The sequence below is a fragment of the Lepidochelys olivacea genome, assembly GCF_965140295.1.
Source record: "Lepidochelys olivacea isolate rLepOli2 genome assembly, chromosome: 2".
NCBI classification, from domain to species: Eukaryota; Metazoa; Chordata; order Testudines; family Cheloniidae; genus Lepidochelys; species Lepidochelys olivacea.
This window is the reverse complement of record NC_140412.1, coordinates 181,236,091-181,258,197: the sequence shown is the minus strand read 5'-3', so window position 1 is coordinate 181,258,197 and position 22,107 is coordinate 181,236,091. Positions and strand designations below refer to the sequence as shown.

Here is a 22,107-nt window from a genome sequence, read left to right as displayed (position 1 = left end):
AAAGGCTTAGAATTGGAAGAGCAGAGAACTTTTAAGTTAAATTTTAAGCAGGCCAACAAAGCCCAGTAGGTAAAGATGTGCACTACTTGAACTCACTGGCATTGGCTCAAGATAATGCTAATAGCCTTTCCTTTTCCCATGCACCAAAATTCACCCCAATTTAACCACTCATTTATGTTGTCAGAAAAAACTCACATGCAGTGTAGTAAATCTTTTCACAAACGAAGTGGTCAAGTGATAAGAGACGTTGCTCTTTGGCTTTCATCTACACTCTCTGCCTAACCAAAAACTAGTATCTTTAAATGAAAGAAAAATTAACAATTTTCCTGTACAAATTCATATTCAACTAGAATTGTATTTAAGCATGTACATGAAGTATATTTAACAATAATATTTAGCATTATATATCTTCAAAGTGCTTGAGAAACAATTAATATTCACAACCCCCTTGCAAGGTAGGAAAATTGTTGTTACCCCCATTTTACAGATGGAAACAGTGAGACACAGAAATTAGATGAGAATAAGAGAATCAGTGTCAGAGACAGGATTAGCCCTCAGGGATTCACTGCTCTCAATCCTGTGCTCAGACCACTAGACTACAATGTTCATTCCCATGATGAACTACAAATCAAATCAAATGTAATTATTGCAACTGTTTGAGCAAAGATGTTTAACTACTTTTAGCACTCCATGCTCCATATAATTCTACATTAATGTTTAACTGTCCTATTTTCACAGGTTGGTAGGAGAGTTTGCGTAGTGCACAGTAAAAAATAATTTGATTCTGTTATCCTGAGTCTCATGGAGCCATTATACCTGTGCAACATGAGGGAAAGTGAGTATAAAATCATACCAAGGCAGAATGGTAGAATTTTACACTCATTTTGCACTGGCATAAATAACTGCATGAGGTGCAGGGCAACAGAGAATCAAGTTCTATGTGTACAAATCAGCATGTTCAAACTTTTAAAAGTTTGATTGGAGAGCTTGGATACTGGTACCAACAAAAGGACACACAAGCCTAAAAACAAGGGATAGCATATGAAGAAGTCATGGTCTAGTGACAGGTTTCAGAGTAACAGCCGTGTTAGTCTGTATTCGCAAAAAGAAAAGGAGGACTTGTGGCACCTTAGAGACTAACCAATTTATTTGAGCATGAGCTTTCGTGAGCTACAGCTCACTTCATCGGATGCATACCGTGGAAACTGCAGCAGACTTTATATATACCCAGAGAATATGAAACAATACCTCTTCCCACCCCACTGTCCTGCTGGTAATAGCTTATCTAAAGTGATCATCAGGTGGGCCATTTCCAGCACAAATCCAGGTTTTCTCACCCTCCACCCCCCCACACAAATTCACTCTCCTGCTGGTGATAGCCCATCCAAAGTGACAACTCTTTACACAATGTGCATGATAAACAAGTTGGGCTATTTCCTGCACAAATCCAGGTTTTCTCACATCCCCTCCACCCCCATACACTCACACTGCCAGCTAATGGGGCTGCTCCCACGTTTTGCCTGTTGAAGGTCTTAGGTTCTATCCCTACGCATTACGCATGGTGTCTGCGTCTGAGGTTTTATATTTTTACACAAGAATTTCTTTCAAATTCCACCATTCAATGATCACATACGTTCTCCTTTTAAAAAGATAATATGGCAAATGAATATAGTGCTCATGAAAGGTGTCAGCTGGACAAACACAAAGTCTTCTATTTGTCACCACTCTCCTGTTGATGCGCCTTAAACCTGACCGAGAGACACCACTTCTAGAAATAAAAGGACAGCACAATCTCCATGTGCATTCTGTCCTGGAGCTCTCTAATGAGCCTGTCAATGGGGGTTCTGCTGGGGGTTTTTGTCTACCAGGTGCTGCATTGAGAAGATCAGTTCATTTCATATACTGGCCACTGAACAGCTATCAGACAGTAACAACATTCAATCCCAGCCCAGCTGGACTATATTCAAACCACTGATTTAGAAGTGAAAGCTTCTATATCCCGTTATCAACCCCCTGACCCATCTAGTCAGGGGAGGATTTAAGTGTGAATCATTGAGTTGTAAGCCCAGTACTCAGCGAAGGCCAATGCCCAGCCAAAATCAGAAAGCAATACTGGGTCAGACTAGAGCACGACAACAACAGTACGAGGTGCACCTCACAGTGGGTTGCTGCCAGCTGCTGCCTGCTCCCAGGAGACTAACATTAGCACCAGCGGAGGGCATGAGAACAGGAGGCATTCAGCTCCCTAATATAAATCATTCACAGAGGCCACTTTGTGACCCAAGGGAATAGGGGAGGAAGGGAAAGCAGCAGGCAGAGTGCCTCCTAACTAAGAAGAGGTAGGATATGCAGCCATATTAGCAGGTACATATGACGCCACTATGGATGCAGCAGGCCCCTCCCTTCAGTCCCTCAAGTCATGACTAGCAAATGAGCAGAGAGACAGGGAATTGTGGGGACACTGGTCGCACCTGGGCAACTGAGGCATGTTACTGAGCTAGGAAGAGTGTAGACTGGCTGACAACTGTCTGAGAAACGAGGGGAAGGGCACGCCACTGGCACCAGAGAGAGGGAGAGACTGACAGGGATGAAACAGAAGGTACAAGGGAATCCATTTGATTCTGGTGGGAGCAGACCTGCTTTGCCTGGGCACAAGGCAAGAACCAGTCAGTCCATGATGGGCTGGACTGGATGGGACTGCACTACTTGAGTAGGAAGAAAGTTAATGAATCTTTCAGGGCTTGGGAAGACTAAGAGGAAGAGCCTGATAGGGATTGCGTTATCCGGGCTGGGAAGAGACGGGGGGGGGGGGAATGTCTGTTTCAGGAATGAGGTGGCTGGAACGTCTCTCTAGGAAAGACTGAAATTTTGAGGAAGCCCCACAATTTTAGTGCCTCTGAGGCTCAGCTAGCTTTAATCCACCCCTGCATCCAATCCTCCAACAAGTAGGTTTTTAAATCAGAAGAAGGTATTGGATTAATCTGAACTATGCTAGGGTTAAACCTATGCTAACAAGAAACTGGGTAAGCCTGACACATCTTAAAACAGATGCTGTAAACCAATTTTTGTTGCATTTCGTACAGAAAATAAGAGTATGAAAGGTTATGGGGCCAAGTTTCAACCTAGAGAAATTGTTTCTAGAAAAGTTCTGAAGTCTGAACATCAGTGATTTGTAACAGAAATGCTGACAGTCTAAAACTGTAGCTTGAATGCATCATTTTGTTATTGTATTGTTATTGTCATCGTCGTCGTCGTCGTCATCATCGCTATTATCATTATATTTATTAGACAAGATAAACTCAATTATCATTACCACTAATTTGTTACGTTCCATCATCAGTTCTGTCATCAATGTCATTCCTATAATCATCTCTCAAACTACTAATGAGGAAAAACAACGGCTAACCTAGAAAATTTAAATCAGTTTGGCTTTGCAAATGAAAGATGAAAAATGCATACAGTTCTGATAGAAATTTGCATGCCTCCAGTAATGCGGCAATTATTGGGACTGAATATTTTCTTTAAAAATGGCACATTTTCCATGTTCCTCTTCCTCTGGGGCCAGTGTGAGTTTAGCAAGCTACAGAAAAATTCAGTCTCTTTGGCTAACTTGTGTCACTTCTGAGCAATCCCTCTGCTACTGACCCAAGTACAGTGCCGATATACTCCAGAGGGATTAATATACAGCTCTTCTCAAGTAGAGGGTCAAGTCTGTACAACACAAGGGACCCTGTTCGGGGAAGAATAAAGAGGAGGAATGGGGCATCTTGGAGGATTCCCCTTCACCAACAAGTGGAAATTTTTAAAGTGACTTACTCCCCTTGCCTTTTTATTCCACCTCAGTGAATGGCACTGCAATATCTGCATCCTTAGCATAATTTACATTCAGGCTTTTTTTTCCATTTGAAAAACATGGAGCTCATGCTGAGATATGAAGCAAATGAAGAGCCATCATTATGCTACTGATAGAGTACCCTGGACAATCTCTTTCCTTTAAGACTAGTGTAATGAGTCCTACTGACTTCATTGGGTCTGCTTATGTAAATAGTTTTTAATGTAGGAAAGGATTCCAAAACTGGGCCCACTGATAGCAAAACGACATTCTCCTTTTGTTCAAGGCTTGCGTTTATAAAGCCAAACGTCCTGGGTTCTATCTCCCGTGCAATAGTGGCACTTTGGGGCCAAATTCTTTGCTGACCTAACTCCACTCATGTCAAAGAAGTCATGGCAGCAAAGAATTTTCCCCTTTATCGTTATCTTATAAATTTGGTGGTTTTTTTTTGTTTTTTGTTTTTTTTTAAAAGAACCCCTTGGCAGTGTTTTGGCATAGATTGGGATGTTTCCTCTTCCTAAGTCTCTCCAGAATTCATTCCAATGGAGATTTCCTCCAAAAATGTGATGGATTTCCAAAACAAAGGGCATTTTGCACCTGTTCTCTTTTGGCACCCTGTATAATAGGAGAGAAGGCAAATATCAATCCGAGGCTGGCGCTGCTTCAAGGATCAGAACAGAATTCCTTACCAGAGACATCTGTGCTGCTGTCATCCATTCAGGAGGGATGTGAAAATGAGCTCCAGCTGAATCTCCCAACAGAATGATCCCCTTGGACTCTGCATCTAATAAGTACATTTCATTAATAGTTTTAAAATGCCCTTGGCCTCGAATCTCCGTATAAAAAACAACAAGATTAAGATAAAAAAGACATGGCACTGGTAGATTCAGTGTGTAAAATGGAAGTAGGGCATTGGCCAGTATTTGTGTTTGAAATGTGTTCATTTCAGATCCTAGAATGGGAGATTTTCACTCCATCTGCACCAAAAGCCTGCCTAAACAGATGTGCCAACAATCTAAGAAAAACAAGTAGGCATGCTGTATGAATAAGAGAGAGAACTTCTTGCTTAATGAGAAAGAATCCCTTAAGATTTTATTCACATTGTTATTTTAACACAGGCTCTGCTGTGAAGCTAACATTCATTTTTTCTACCTATGGAATATTTATTAAAAATACTTAAAATCAAACATTTAGGGAAATCAGAATACTCAGGGAATTGGTAATGACTCATATTAAGAGTAGATTTGTGAGTCAGGGGCTCTCAAGGTAATTTCATTGGAATAATCTGGCTTTTTAATAATTGATGTTACTTAGCACTCGGGTGGTACTTTCCGTCTAAAATGACAAAGGGCTTTGCAGAGGAGCTTTTCACCTTTAAGTCACTAATTTAGTGTGAGTCAATGTAGGTTTGAAAGTTGTTATTATGGTTTCTTAATATTAGCATATTATAATACTGGTGTATCTATATCTATCTATCTATCTATGGCCTGAGTTGTTAATGTCAGTCCATTTCCTAGTGAATAGATAGCCATACCAGGAAAAATATCATCACTACAACTGGCTCCATTATTGGCATTTCCAACAGAGTGATGGACTGGATGTGCATAGAAACTAAACTGTCCTCTCACTCCTAGAGGGAGTCCCTACAAGTTCAGCTTGAGGCACATTGGCAGGATGAAGAGGTCTCTTCTGCTGCTGCCTTCGCTGTACCTGGTCTATGAATAAAAAAATCAAATTCCAATTCTCTCAGCTGGGTATCTTTCAACTCTAAAGTCACTTTTTAAATCATTTTTCTAAATTTATATTGATATTATAACAGCACGTGCCCTTTGAGTTTTCTCCTCACATTAAAGCAAAGAGTGAATTTGCCATTTTTGTCATTATAAAGAAGCTGTGAAATCTGTCATCTTTTCTCTGGATTTACAATGACCATGACTATTTGTATAAAAACATATGTAACATAAATATTGCATTAGCCATGTATTACATTTAATGATTTACCTTTACAGAATTTTTTCTCATACGGAATTCCATCTTTTGGATCTGCACCCTGTTAGAGGAGAAAAGGGAAGAGAAGTCTATTTGATACCTGGAAAGTGACAGCACAAATCAAATAATAAGACTATCATTTGGATTATTGGCTTTTCAGAACTTCACATCATAATAACGTTGTTTTTTAATTCCGTTGATGTTTATTCATGACCTTAACTCTCTTATAACTAAGCTTTTTTGTCTGGGAATTCCCTTTTTTTTAAATAGAGATCATAAGGAAGTTTAAAGTTCTTGCTATGTCACTGGGGTTTGGTTTAAATCGAATGTAAATTAAAATAGCATAATGTTTGAGAGATCGCAAATGTCATGCTGTTTTGATTTACACTGGATTTGATGTCTCTTGCAAATGCGGCACGAATAAAAGTGATATTTTTTCCATATTCACCAGTAGATAATTTAATTTCCCAATGGTCTCCAGCTAAGCCTGTGGAAGCACTATTATAACTTCCGTGAATTCTCTTTTGGACATTGCACTCACAGACCTTCATAAGGTGCCTCAAACTTTGGCAAAACAACCACCCCCACAACACCTCAAAACAAAACACCAGACTGGGAAACACTTGCATATTTCGGTTTTATTGTTACAAACCTGAAGTATTGTGAGGTTTCCTGCCTAAGGGTCATGTTTCAGAATGTTCTGGATGTCTCTCTACACACACCCACCCACAGTGGTGTCCTTTATTCACAAGGATATTCTGCAAGTAGACCCAGTGACTTTAGTGGTATTACTTCCGATATCACAATCTGGTATGCAAATGAAAATAGTCTAAACACTTACAGACTAATTGTAAAATAGCGGGATGGATGGATGGAAGGGAAGAAGAGAAGGGAGGGGGAATCAGGAAGAAATTTCAAGATTTAACATCATTTACTTACCCATATACCGTTACAGTTAGAATCTCTTTCCACATCCCAGTTATCTGGGCTAATATAGAATTACAAAAAGAGATATGGCATTAAAAAATAATAAAATAAGGTTAACGGTAAAATGCTTTGTGCTTTTCAAGGAAACCAGCCTCCTTGGTCCATATTCTATAAGAGCATAATGTCAGACCATGTGCTTCTTGGAGGTCATCAAACAGTCAGCATTTTAAAGGAAATAATTAGAAATTTCAACTTGTATATAAGTTTTTCTTTTCAGAATTTAAGAGAAGTGACATTCCCCCCAAAATACATTGGTGATTTAGAGCCCAGTTCTGCAAAGTGCTGAGTAATTCTAACCCAGGGTACGTCTACCATGGAGCTGGAGGGGGCATTTCCAGCTTGGGTAGCGATACCCACAGTACAATGGTAAAAATAGCTGCGTAGCTCCAGCTGCATGGGCACCAAGATCAAAGAACTGAAAGGGACCTCGAGAGGTCTAGTCCAGTCCCCTGCACTCATGACAGGATTACCAAGTATTATCTAGAGCATTCTTAACAGGTGTTTGTCTAACCTGCTCTTAAAAATCTTCAACGATGGCGATTTCACAACCTCTCTAGGCAATTTATTCCAGTGCTTTTAGCTGCCCCAAGTACAATCCCATCTGAAACTGTAGGTACATATTTGGAGTGGCTAGCCCATTCTGATGCCCATGGACACGGTCACTACACTGCTATTTTAGTGTGGCTATCTTGCCCAGAGATATGACAAGTCTACCTGAGCTGAAAATTACCCCTCCAACTCCAGTGTAGACATAGCACAAGTGTTTGCAGTCTCCACCTACCCTTTTCCCTCCTAGTTCACCACTATTTCAGATCTCATCAAATATCATTGAGGGCTTTGACTTCAGCAAGCTTTGGATCAGGCCCATCATGTAGTACAACTGGCTCGTGCTCACTTTACATTGTGGCCCTATCTAAAGTTTCTCCTGTGTTCACTGTGGTTTTAGAAGATTGTTTCTGCTAACACAGTTGTGCTGCTCAGTGTGAGTGGAACATAATTCTGCTAAGGCTGTATTTTTAAACTATTCAGGACTTGGCTACTACAAGGTTTTAAAAATAGTTCTGAACTATGCCCTGTTGATGCTTGGTGGCACAATCATGTGAGCAGAAACCTTTTTTTAAATGATTTTGTAGCATGGGGTAAAGTAAGGGGCAGAGAGGGCCTTTGTCAGAGGCACATAGTTCTCCACTCAGCATGTGCATATAAGTCCCACTGATGCTACTGGGAGTTATTTACCTAATATAGGATAAAATATCACTTACACTGAATTTATGGCAATGTTAGTGAGACTGGAATCTGGCCCTGTATCTAACCAGTCATCTATATGTGGAATTTCCACCCACTTCAGTAGGAGCTGCACATGTGGATAGAGGGTTGTATATGACTCCCAAATACACATGATATTGGACCATTTCTTCTTTCAGTAGGCCCATTTCTGCTTCTGCTTCAGGAGGCCCATTTCAGCGGGAACCCTGCATGTGCATCTGAGGGCAGAACATGGCACAGTGTGTGTATGTGTTTCCTCTTTGCATCAAGGTATTAATATGCCCTACTGTATGTAGTTTCCATTGCTCTTCTGTAATACTTTCTGTACCAGCATATAAGTATATTCAGCTTCTAGGGAATGAGTAAATAGGAGCTAGCTTTGAAGATCAAAAAGGGTCAAAAGGGCCTACTCTGCAGTGGTGCAGAGCACCTGCAATCACCAGTGAAGTCTGGGAGGAAGTGATGAGAAGCAGTGTAGCCTACTAGATTAGGACTCAAGAAACTGGGATCTATTGCTGGCTCTGCCACCTACTTGCTATATAACACTGATTAAGATCAGTTCACCTTTCTGTGCTTCTCTTCACCCTCCCCTCTCATCCTCTGTCTGTCTTTCCTATTTAGACTGTAAGCTCTGTGTGTCTGTACAGCACCTACCACCATTATGTCTGATCTTGATTGGGTCATCTAGGCTCTATCAGAATACAAATTAATAGATGATCATGATGATAATAGTAATAAAATAAATAATAAATAATAATAATAATAATAATAATGCATACACTTTCAAGATTTGACCAAACATTGTAACATATTTATTTTTAACATGAGTATCTAAAAATAATTAACAGAATTACCGTCTACCAGGGTACACTAATGCTTTTCGTTCATTGCAGTCTCTGCCTCTCCAGTGATATCCCCTCAATGTCTAAAAGACGAGAGGCACAAATAGGATGTTCTTGTTATTCTTTCTTTTTTAATTTCAAATATCTAAAATGACAGTGTAACTCAAGGTGCAGGAATAAAGCCTAGTAAATGGGTTTTATTCCAAATTCCCAACACTAAGCTTTAATACATGACACTGTGCTAATTTTGATGCAGAAATAAGACAAGCTGCCAATTTTAATTTTTTTAAATGGCTTTGCTTCACCATCTATTAATTCAATAAACATACTACTCAGTGGCAGAGCAGTTTGCTTCTGCAGACAATGCAGCTATCTCCAAAAATGGCATAAATTAGTGATTTCTTTCCCTTTCCCCCAAAAGAATATTACCTTCTATAATAAAAACTGCTCTCACTCGACTCCTGTGCTCTCCCATGAAAGAAAAAAGTTTTGTAGAAGCTAGCAGGAACTTCAGAGAGATTCTTGTCAATAGGGGATTATCCCACCAAAAGAGAAGCTTTACTTACTGGGAAATCACTAAATTTATCTCCATCAAAGTCTTCATAAGGTAACTTATTTTTTATGACACTGTAAAAAACACCACAATACTTTGTTTCAGAAACGAAAATACAATACAGAGATGAAAATATACACGCTCTTTGTTAATATATTATTAATTTCTCACTCCATGTTCAAGCACAAGGATCTGCATTTCAGAGTATTGATTTCAGTCACTCTGTTCTCCGTTCAATGGAGTTACACCTGCATAACAGCAGAATCTAGCACTAAATTCCTAAAATAAAATATCAAATCAAATCTCTAGTAAAATTAGCCTAATACTTTCTGAATTATGTAAAGTGACAGCATACTGAACCCCATGGATCCTGTAGTTCTTCCACACATTATGACATCTGTCCTTGGCTAGGGAAAGCAGATCAGCATCTGTCTTCAGTGGTGAAACAAGCACTCTCACGTATTGCTTAGCAGGTAGTGTTCTTGGAATGACATGCTAAGAATCCTCTCCTTGGGAGGCTAAGCATATGACCTTCAAAGAGTTTCCAACCTCTTGGACACATGAGAGCTGCTGAATCAGGGTAAATAAACTAAGCTGGTGCTCCTGGGCTAGGTGGTTTCAAATTACATTAGCATCAGGCACTGAGAACCAATGGAGATATGTTATGCACATTTGTATTTGTACTTGTCACCCTGGTTCTTTGTGCACTCAGTGCTTTGAAAGTACTGCCTGCTTTAGGCTAGTTCAGTCTCTGTGACTAGTGTTAGTTGAAAGGAAATGGCACAGATCCAGAACAAGTTCGAAGAGGAAAACATATTCTGCCACATATTGCGGGGGAGGGAATTGAACATCGTTGATCTGGCCTATATTTTATAGTGTGTATGTATGTACATTTTGGCTCCCACTACCACTATCTGACTCACGGAGCTAAATCTTCTAGTCTCCCTGCTCATAATACTTCTAGCCTTGACTTAATGGATTTTACAGACTCTCTAGAAATTTTCTGCACAGATTACCCCAACTCCTACTATTGATATTTGAGGTTCACTCACGAGAGTGGAATTTTACTGAACTAATTGGGCTGGGAAATAGGGTCATTCCAAAAATGCTTCATGTGTTCCTATCCCTTACTAGATATGCTTCATGTGTTCCTCCTCCAACCCATAAATTCTCTGCTCCAACAGATGCTCTCTGAAAACAGTAGCCCATTTGATGCCCAGTCCTACATTCCTTTATTGAGACGCGAGCTTTAATATATGTGTAATTGAGCATTTCCCCTGTGCACTTCTTATCTTGTGCCTTTTAGAATTATACAGATGCTACTTGCTGTGATCAAAGGAGAGCATGTTTCTCTCCAGTGGGACAGGAAGCACAATAACTGGGTGAGTGACCAATATTGACAAGTCTCTTGGAGACAGGAAATCTGAGAGGAAAAGTGGTACTAGATGATAACCTGGCTTGCAGACATGGAATCTCTGGGTGGGAAGACGCCAAGTTACCCCCAGTTTGGGACAGGGCCTACATGTCCTCCTATCACCACTGTCATTATACTTTTGTTTTCAATATTAAAAATATTCAAATTCATTTCCAGCATCTTCTTCTAGGAGCAAAATGTACCTTAACTGCTGTACTTTCTAAAGAACGTTTCTGATGGAAAACAATGTTGTCATCTTTAGGAGGAGTACAAAGCCCTTTTAAATCTGAAGGTTTTTTTTTTTATTTATTTATAAAAAGGAACAAGTGCCCCAGATATTACAATTTCTCTTATTAAGGACTGGAAATATCATACATACTATTTAATCTTCTCACACAGCTTGACCAGAAGGGGAAGTGCACATATACTTGAAAAACCGGCTGTGTTTTTCTAGGAAAAGAGAACAGCGCATTAGTTCATATAGCTCACATACTTTCCACCTGCTTGTGGAATGTTTGTCACATAATGAAAGGGGATGAACAATTTCCTGGGGGAAAATGGTCATTTACTGGGATTCTTCACTTTAATAAAGTCAACGTTTTATAAAACCATCTGCATCTTGCAAGAGGACAGAAAAAGTGACAATGATACTTACCGGGAATTGTGGAAGTGTTCATTGAACATAAATCTTGTCCCTGAATGCTCAATGGGAGTTTTGGGTGAGCAAGGGATGCAGGCTCAGGCTAAAAAGGAGGATAATTTAAGGAGCCGGATGTGTACATAGTACATCCATTGGTTTTTAATGGGATTCCTACTTAGAAAACCCCAGGCAGGGCCGTGTTTACCGCCTGTAGAAAGTTATGCTCCAAGGTCAATCCTTTTTCCAATACATGGCCTTCATTGGTGACAAACCAAATGTGGAGGGTACAGAGTAATCCTAATATCCCAGAACAAAGTAGCACTTACTGGTACATGCTTATGTCAAAGAAATGCTCACATAATGTAAATGGGGCATTAATTTAATGCACATGTGGCTAGTATGACCTACCATATGTTCAAATGGACTATAAGTATGAAGGGCTAAAAATTCTTTTGTCAGTGCACAGCCTGAGTAACTGGGCTGTGGGCTAAGGAGGTTTGTAGGGTGTACGCATGAACAGCTTGAACAGCATCTTTTCCTCAGGCCATGGAGGATTACTATTATTATGTTCAATACTATAGTACCTAGGAGCCCTAGTCATGGACTAGGATCCCCCTTGTGTTAGGCACTGTATAAACACAGAACACAAAAACAGTCACTGCACCAAAGAGTTTACAATCTAAGTATAAAACAAGATACAACAGATGGACAGACAGACAGATGGGGGAGTACAAAGAAACAATATTGGTCAGCATGGCAATCACAGTCACAGATCCACCAGTCTCACCCCACTTTAACCCCACTCTCTAATTTAGCTCCCATGGTGCAGTGCTCTGCAGCATGCAAGAAGACTCAGACCTCCTGTGTGGGCTCCCTGCATCCTAACTCCCAATACTGTACCAATGCACCAGTTCTGCTGTGTTTAGGACTCAACATGCCCCCGGTGGCAGGGATTAGGGTGGAAGGAAGCAGATTTGCTCAGGCAACAACACATGATTAGAAGTTAACCACATGTCTTGGGTGCATATTGAGTGGCCAGCTACCTTCAGTATCTGATATTCAAGAAATTCTTGAATTGACTATACATCAATGCTAGGAGCCTGGGTTACAAACGAGAGAAATTGGAATAGTTTATTTATGAGCATAATTCAATCTAGTTGGTATTACTGAAACCTGGTGGGATGATTCGCACTATTGGAATGTTAAAATCAATGGTTATAACTTATTTAAGGAGAACTAAGTAGACAAAAAGGGAACTGCCAGAACTAAAACATCCTTGTAATTTCTGATTATAGATGACAATTTCCTAACTCCAAAAGTGTTGCAGCCAACACAGGGGAATGCTTTATTAGATCTGTCCTAACAGTCAAAGAAAAACTGATCACAGAACTAAAACTTAATGGTAGCTTAGGTACAAGTTATCATGACTTGGTTATATTTACAATGTCCAAGCAGAATAAAGTTCAGATCAGTAATATATATACTTGATGCTTTAATAGGACTAATTTCACAAATCTGAAAACAATTATGAGCCAAATTGGGTAGGAGGAAGATAACTGGATAATTGGGAATTATTTAAGAACACTTTATTAGATGCCCCAAAAGCCACAATCTCACATTTGATGAAGAAGGCTGTGCTGGTTAAAAAAACACAACAATCTGGTATAAAGGGGAAGTGAAGGCATCTATTTATATCGTTCTCAAATGTGGGATTGTGGCTTTCGGGGCAACTTCTATCTATCTATTTATATCTCAAATGGAAGAAAGGGGAAGTTGATAGTAATGAATATAAATCAGAAATTAGGAATTGTAGAAAATTGATAAGGGACACAAGGAGAAATCTATGGCCAGCAGAGCTAAGGACAACAAGAATGACTTTTTTAAATATATGAGAAATAAAAAGACTCCTGACAATGGTATTGGTCCATTACTAGATGGAAATGGTAGAATTATCAATAATAATGCAGAAATAGCAGAAGTGTTCATAAAATATTTCTGTTCTATATTTGGAGAAAAAACAGACAGTCTCATCAGATGGTGATAGCACTCTTTCAATCCCACTAGCATCTCTGTGGGATGTTCAACAGAAGCTGCTAAAGTTAGACATTTTAAAATCAGTAAGTCCAGATAACTTGGATGCAAGAGTTTTAATAGAGCTGGCTGAATCATTAATGGTGTTTTTCAATAAGTCTTGCAGCACTGGGGAAGTTCCAGAGGACGGGAAGAAAGCTAATAGAGAAAGTAATGACTCAGAGAAAGACTTAGGGGTTGTGGTGGATAATCAGCTGAATATGAGCTCCCAATGTGATGCTGTGACCATAAGAGCTAATGCATTTTGGGATGCATAAACAGGGGAATCTTGAGTAGGGATAGAGAGGTTACTTTACTTCTATTTTTGGCACTGGTGTGACACTGGTGGCACTGCTGGAATACAATGTCCAGTTCTGGTGCCAACAATTCAAGGTGCTAATTGGAGAGGGTTCAGAGAAGAGCCACGAAAATGACTAAAGTATTAGAAAACAGGCCTGATAGTGATAGACTCAAAGAGCTTCTCTATTTAACAAAGAGAAGGTTACTGGGTGACTTGATCACAGTCTAAGTATCCACATGTGGAATAAATATTTAATAATAGGCTCTTCAGCACAATCCAAATGTCAGGAAATAGAAGCGAGATAAATTCAGAATGGACATAGGGTGTAAATTTTTAACAGTGAGGGTAATTAACCATTGGAACAATTTACCAAGGATCATGGTAGATTCACCCTCACTGACAATTTTTAAATCAAAATTGGATGTTTTTCTAAAAGATATGCTCGAGGAATTATTTCGGAGAAGTACTCTGGCATGTGTTATGCAGGAGGTCAGACTAGCTTATCACAGATAGTCCTTTCTGGGCTTGGAATCTATGAATAGGTGTAAATATCACACAATAAAGGGATACTTTAACATGCTATACACACACCCAACACACACCCCAACTAGCTTGTGTAATTGTTTTAAACAACTTTGGAGGTGTGTATATGCTGTAGTTAGTTTTGTAAAAATATAATTTGCACAAGTATATCTGACTTTTTAAATGACTCCCCCCACCATGTAAATCTAATCCAAATGAGGAATACAAAAGCAACAGGAGAGATTGTAAAATATTTTTTAGCACCTTAAGCTTCACTCAAGCTGTCAGCTTTTCAGTTTCAGCCTAAGGGCTAGTCTACGCTGGCAACAGCAGCACTTTAACGTGGCTTGTGTAGTCGTGGCACAGCGCTCTTAAAAAACCCACCTCCACGAGGGGCGTGGCTACCAGCACTGGGGGCGTGGCTACGCTGGTGCTTTACGGTGCTGAAACTTGCAGCGCTCGGGGGGGAAGGTGTGTTTTTTCACACCCCTGAGGGAGAAAGTTGCAGCGCTGTAAAGTGCCAGTGTAAACAAGCCCTAAGTCACGATGTTCTGCAGTGTGCAAAAGCCTTTGATGTTAACACAGCCACATCTGAAGCCTCTTTGGAAAGACAATCTGGTGCTTTAGATATATTACAGTCAAATTTAAGTCCAAACATAGCTGTAAGTAGAACAGAAACTTTCCTCCCCTCCCTTCGGTTTCTCATTTTAAAACAGCTTCAGATCGAGGCCACATTAACTTCAAAGATTTCACATACACAGCAGACATCCCAGCTTGGGCAGAAGCAGCTGAGGTGATGGTTGCATTGAAGACTTTGAAGACACAAGAAAGAGATTATAGCTAGTCCTTCTATGTGTACACAGTAGGTCTCCTCCCCTTGCGTCGCACACGTGCAGGCCAGCTAACAAATGCAGTATTTCACTCAGGGGACTGCAGGGATACTTTCATCTCTGTGTCCCAAGCGGGTAGAAGAAGATAGCTAAACCCCCACAATCCCAACCCCAACATCCACACACTGGCCCACAGTACAGGATTGGTGAACTGAGGGGAGCAGACTGCACCATCCTACAGCCTACACACACCCTGTGCACACACTGGGAACTCTCTCTGGCTCCCTTTGGGGCAATGCTGCTTCCCCTGCTCTCTATACAGGGCTGTGCTTAAAGAAACAGGGTATGATTTGAAATGATCTTCTATTCAGACATTTTTGAGTCGGTCAGGCAATTTTCTGCCTATCTGCTGGGTCAACTGCCATTTTGGGAAGCACACTCAATGCAGCATTTTACAGAGACCACACACGTACACACACTGTGCTCTCTGAAGAGTGATCTTACCTTTTGTTTTCTTCTTCGTTGTTACCCTTAATCTAAAATAAAACTCGATCAGACTGAAAGTGTATGGTGGCACTTTTTTGTATGGAGAGTAAAAAAGATCATTAAACCCTTGGAAATTATAATTAATGTGTAGCTTTAAAATATGTTTCAATAAGGATAGCTGTGAGGTAATTGCTAGCAGTATGCTAGGATTAACTACAGGATGGACCTAACCAATTTATTTTTATGCAGTTTTGATTTGGGACCATGTAGTTTGTCTGTCTTAAACAATTCATGCCCATTATTCATTGAACAGTGAATGGGAGAACTAGTATTTTGAGGAATAACTGAAGGATTGTTCATCCTGTCTCAGGGCCATCATCTGCCTAGCCCTGTTGTGATAAATGAGCCTATAAATTTACCCTAATTGTGAGCTCAACTGTGAAAGTGAGTTAATATTCATAAAATGTCACAATAACCTATAACACCAAAAAGTTGATGGGAAAAGGTCCAAACAGGAGACAGAAAGAATGAATGAATTCAAACAAAAAGGCCAACTGGTATAACTCATGGAAACAAAGAGACATGGGACCGAAAAATCAATGGACCAAAATTGGTGTGTCAGAAATTAGGCTTAATTGGTGAACAAAATGAGAGGGTGAACTGTTCTGTCCATCATTCCCTCTTGGCACCCTTAAAAGAAAAGATGATTTTGTGAGGAAAGGAAGAAGAATTTGTCCATTAACAGCTACTGACTGGGAGATGGGCGAACCAGCAGGAGCAAGCTTTTCCATCATGGCTCCACCACCACTGTCTCCTGGAATCCAGTCACCATTGAGCTGTCTTCTTCCTAATCCTGAGCTGACCAGACTAGGCCAGAGAGAGGGACCCAGATGACATCAGCACCTCCACTGTCTGCAGCTAAATCCTGACAACCACCTGGGATGTGAGACTTTTTGACTCCCTTTATGCACCGCTACAGACTAGGGACCGAATGGCTCGGCAGCAGTTCTGCAGAAAAGGACCTAGGGGTGACAGTGGACAAGAAGCTGGATATGAGTCAGCAGTGTGCCCTTGTTGCCAAGAAGGCCAATGACATTTTGGGATGTATACGTAGAGGCATTGCTAGCAGATTGAGGGACGTGATCGTTCCCCCTTTATTCGACATTGGTGAGGCCTCATCTGGAGTACTGTGTCCAGTTTTCGGCCCCACACTACAAGAAGGATGTGGAAAAATTGGAAAACATCCAGCGGAGGGCAAAAAAAATGATTAGGGGACTGGAACACATGACTTCTGAGGAGAGGCTGAGGGAACTGGGATTGTTTAGTTTCCAGAAAAGAAGAATGAGGGGGGATTTGATAGCTGCTTTCAACTACCTGAAAGGGGGTTCCAAAGAGGATGGATCTAGACTGTTCTCAGTGGTAGCTGATGACAGAACAAGGAGTAATGGTCTCAAGTTGTAGTGGGGGAGGTTTAGGTTGGATATTAGGAAAAACTTTTTCACTAGGAGGGTGGTGAAACACTGGAATGCGTTACCTAGGGAGGTGGTGGAATCTCCTTCCTTAGATATTTTTAAGGTCAGGCTTGACAAAGCCCTGGCTGGGATGATTTAGTTGGGGATTGGTCCTGCTTTGAGCAGGGGGTTGGACTAGATGACCTCCTGAGGTCCCTTCCAACCCTGATATTCTATGATTCTCCTCAGTGTGTGCTTTTCCTTCCCCACCTTATTTCTTCTCATTCCTTTCCCTCTCCTTTTTCCTTCCATCTACTAAGAGTCTGGCTTTGCCAGCCAAGATTGCATATTTTGCCACACTGTTGTAAGCCTGTGACCAGAGAGGCAGATAAAAACAATGCCCCAAACAGTCCAATGCTGGCCCAAGTTGCCAGGTTTTGGAGTGGCTAATAAGACTGTGTTCCATGCACGTGTTTCTTGAGCAGTGAAATTGCGAGAAAGAGTCAACACCAGAGACAGAAACTGTGCTTTCTATGTTTGCTGTTCTTTTCTCTCCCCTCGTTCGTGTGTGTGTGTGTCTTGTTTTGTCTTTTAAGAAATGGGATTGGGCTTTAACAGCAACAATGGCTCCAGTCCCTCTCAACTAACCTTTTCTCTCCTCCTCAACCTTCCCCTCAAGGACAGCTATCATCCTCTTTAATATCATGTAAAAGACTGTCAAAAAATTCTCTCCAGCTAAAGGGAATGTGAGCAAGGGATGTTGTTAAAGTGAAAGCCTTGCTTAGTACTTTACATTTCAAATGCTTTAACTCTTTTCGCTTGTGTCTTTAACATAAGGTTAAAATGTTTTTTCCTCAAGACACTAAGCAGGCTGAGGTCTCTGCATTACTAAACCCCAAACCTTATACAGTTTTAGATTTCTCCGATGATGGAAAAAAGTAGAAACTTCATGCAATTTGCGAGGAAATATTTGACCATCACTAACATGATATTCAATGGTAAGAATAAGGAGCATGGTCCTGTTGTTGCTGCTCCACATGAGCTGAAACCCTTATTTACAGTGTATTGTTTATTGCCTTGGTATCACAGTTTGGCAGTAGCCCAAAGGCTAATTAGGAATCTCAATTTTCATGACTGTGAGCAGCATCACAGTGAGGATTCAGGAAGAAACAATATCAATAATTTCTTTGCAAACAGCAAAAAATGTTTGCTCAGTAATCAAATGCCTGAAGAAAATTGGAAGCAAACTCCATGGCTTACTTGACTCATAAAACTGAAGGCATAGCCAGCTACCAGCAAAAAAGTTGCTCTTCTTTTCGCTGCTACCAATTAGAGGTGGGTGCAAGGCTCAAAATGTGAGGTTTCCAACTCTAGTGTTTAAGGCTGGCTGGAGCCAGGCCTTTACTTTGGTTCAGCCCACCCATAAACATGTTTGGATTTCAAAGAACCCCAAAACGCAGGGGTGTTCAGATCCAGGGTTTTGGTTCAGGCTTATCTCTAATAGCCAAAGGTCTGCACATGCAGAAAAGGTTGGAGTGATGGTGGGTTAGGAAGAAAAGTGTAACTGCAACACAGACAGGGCTGGACCAGCAGCAGATCTGGAGACCCAGCTGGAGGAAGAGCCCTGGACAGAACTGACAGGCTCTGGAAACTTCTGCTTCTGTAAAGAATCTAAATAGGATTTGAACCAAAGGGTCTGACATCGGGCTACTGAAGCAGACTCCTAAGCTCTGCAGTGTCATGGTGTTTTGTGTTTATTATCTGGATTCCTGCCACCGTTACACTCTCATGAAGGCCCTATGGGGTTCAATGAGGTACTTGTGTGAGTGAGCACTATTCAACACAAGTGAGGCTGGCAGCACAGTGTTGTGCATAAACAAACACAAACAACATAGTAATAAATAATAATGAGGCATAATGCTGCAGTAAACACTCAGATGAGGATTTGAGCATGGGCACGGAGTTTGAGTTCAGGGAGCTTCTTGAACCATTATTAGGTTGGCAGGCTTAATAAAATTAATTAGAGCTCAGCAGGCTTTTATTCATATATTGCTAGCTTTTTTATTCCCCCATTTCCTTTTTTTTAAAAAATGCTATGTATTAAGGATGGACGAATCATCCAAGAGTTAAGCTAGCACCAACGGTGCGCGAGTATGGTACTGCACCTCAGCTGACGTGTAAAACTGCTATACCTATTACGGCTTGAGAGGACCTAAACTCTTTTACTTTTCATTATAGTTTTGGTCTTGCTGGCTCTATCTTTTATTTTCCCATACAGTCTCTCTGCATTTGTTTTTCATTCTGCAGTATTTTCCACCTATTTTTACACTAGACATTCTCTTTGCTCCTTCTTTATTCCTGTATTCAGTCTCACCTAACCACAGTGCAGAACTAATAAATTCTGAAGTCTGAGTCAGCATTTCAAATCTATGAGGTTCAAACAGTTTTGAAATGCATCCGATGAAGTGAGCTGTAGCTCACGAAAGCTTATGCTCAAATAAATTGGTTAGTCTCTAAGGTGCCACAAGTACTCCTTTTCTTTTTGCGAATACAGACTAACACGGCTGCTACTCTGAAATTTGAAATTATGCAAACTGAGGCCACCTATCCCTGATAAACGCAGTCACAACATGAAATACCTTTTGTTTCTTATTTCTTACCAGAACTTTGGAATTCCTGACAATCCTGTTTGCTTTCCTTACAGCCTTATTCAGCCCCATCTAAAACAGCAAGAGAAAAACAAAATATATCAATTTTGCATTACCTATATATTTTTCCCCAAATATTTTCTCTCTTCTGTCATTAATCATGGCACAAAAATGAAGGATGGATCTATAAATAAATCATTCACTACTTTTTATTGGACTAATAATCAATTATCTAATCACCGTGTATGAAACTCCAGTTGCAAGAGTTCATTTATTTTGCTTCAGGGCACCATTTATTTTCTTAGATGAAATCCAGCTCAGTTTACGATTTTTGATTCAGATCTCAGCTATGCTGAATTAGTGACAGTGGACAAAATTCAACAACTCTTACAGAAGCGCTATCTATTTGTTCTATACAAGATGGCCAGAAATAGGATGTAAGGATGCACAAACCACCCAGTCTCCAGAAAACAAGAGGTTAACTTCAGTTCAGATTTGCCATCTGTCATAGCTCTGTAGTGTTCCCTGTCGATTGAATGTGGTACTTTCAGTACTCTTAGCCTCAGTTTCCCTCTCAGAGGTGGTTCCCTTTGTTATACCAATAAAATAAAAACCAGCAGGATCTTATTAAAGGGGAAAAGGCAAAATACCACACTTATTGTGAATACAGAAAGAATCCTAGTAAGCAGTTAGTTATAGCTATGACATTCCATTCAATCTCATATTCATTCATGTACACACACACACACACACACACAGGTTCTGCAAGGTTGTTATCATAGTTACCAGCCTTAGAGTTGCTCATGCCAAACCACTGCCCAGGTGGCCTGGACATGAGGAGGGAGCAGGGCCTTGTCAGATGCTCATCTGATGCTCCTGGAAGTTGGTTTGCAGAATCAGACCCCAAAGTTCTCATTTTCTAGAGTCCATTTTTATAGGAATTTCTTCCTATGCCAGTCTATGGTAATTGATTCATCATGCTGTTGCTGAATCAATCAGCAGATGGCACATTCCTGATGGCTCCGTGCTGCCAGATGTTATCTTGTTCTTTGGTTCTCCCATTCTTGAGGCTGTTGCGTGGATTCCAGTCTGCCCTCCGGGGGTCCTCTGGTTATTTCCACTTGACGCCTTCTTCAGCCGATGGACACTGGATTCTTAGGCTGGCACCTCCCTGATCATTCAGTTATTATCCACACCAAGCATCCATCCACATACATCCTCTATCTCTATTTTAATCACAATTGTTAATACAACAAAAGGGCGGGGAGTCTCTGGGTGCTGCTTCTGTTGTTACAGAGTATTGCTTTGAGTCTCTCTCTGTGTGAAATGCTTTGAGAACAGACTCTGTCTTAGAATATACGAACGCAATTAGCAGTTGCAAGTTTCACACACAGAGGGAGAGAAACAGTACCAAAAACCCAGAGACCTCTTAATTAGTAATACCCTGGAATTTAAACTGTGGGGAATCAAACTCATTTGTGATTTTAATACAGAACTTCTTTAATATGATCCAACATCCTCAGCTCTCCACACACCAATTTGTGCTGGAGATGTGGCTTAGCTCTCTGGCCTAGTCACAAACAACACAACCCCCTCTGGGGCACCAAAGTTGAAACTAAAAAGTCTCTACCAAACAAAAAGGTCCCTCTGCCCTTTGGGGCTTCTCTTTAACGCACCCATGGGGCACTGTTCCCAGCCTGTTTCTGGGCTCGGTGCCTTGTGTCCTTCCTGGCTCTGGGTCCCCAGGCTGGCTCCCTTGGAGTATCCTTTTCCTTGCAAACCCTGGCTCAGGGCTTTCCACAGGAGCTGGTGGTTCCAACTCACGGGATGCGTCTTCCATCATAGAATCATAGAATATCAGGGCTGGAAGGGACCTCAGGAGATCATCTAGTCCAATCCCCTGCTCAAAGCAGGACCAATCCCCAGTTTTTGCCTCAGATCCCTAAATGGCCCCCTCAAGGATTGAACTCACAATCCTGGGTTTAGCAGGCCAATGCTCAAACCACTGAGCTGTCCCTCCCCCGCTTCCCAGAGAACTTCCCACTTTTTCTCCCCTTATTCTCAGGGAGCAGGTGGGGAGAGTTTCTCTCTCTCTCTCTCTCTCTCCCCCCCTTAGACCTGATTCACCCAGACTCTCCTTCTTTGGGTCTCTTACCCACACCCCCTTCCTACTCTATGCCCAGGTGCCCTCTGTAAAGCCCTCTTAACTGGCTAAAATGGAGAGTGCTGATAAAACACAGGTGCACCGGCCCAGCTCCCTCTTAACGGGCCAGTGT

At 41.0% G+C, this 22,107-nt stretch overlaps 1 protein-coding gene across 2 annotated transcripts in view; it reads right to left on the bottom strand.

Moving 5' to 3' along the window:
- Positions 1–22,107, bottom strand: part of AOAH (acyloxyacyl hydrolase) — a 125,648-nt gene that overhangs the window by 58,257 nt on the left and 45,284 nt on the right. For both annotated transcript variants that reach the window (XM_084620331.1, XM_084620332.1), the window contains exons 6-12: positions 19,844–19,903; positions 11,263–11,333; positions 9,483–9,543; positions 8,929–8,999; positions 6,761–6,809; positions 5,834–5,882; positions 4,522–4,616 (exon numbers count right to left, since the gene is read on the bottom strand). In XM_084620331.1, coding sequence (XP_084476457.1) covers positions 4,522–4,616; positions 5,834–5,882; positions 6,761–6,809; positions 8,929–8,999; positions 9,483–9,543; positions 11,263–11,333; positions 19,844–19,903 — 456 coding nt within the window. The remainder of the gene's footprint in view (positions 1–4,521; positions 4,617–5,833; positions 5,883–6,760; positions 6,810–8,928; positions 9,000–9,482; positions 9,544–11,262; positions 11,334–19,843; positions 19,904–22,107) is intronic.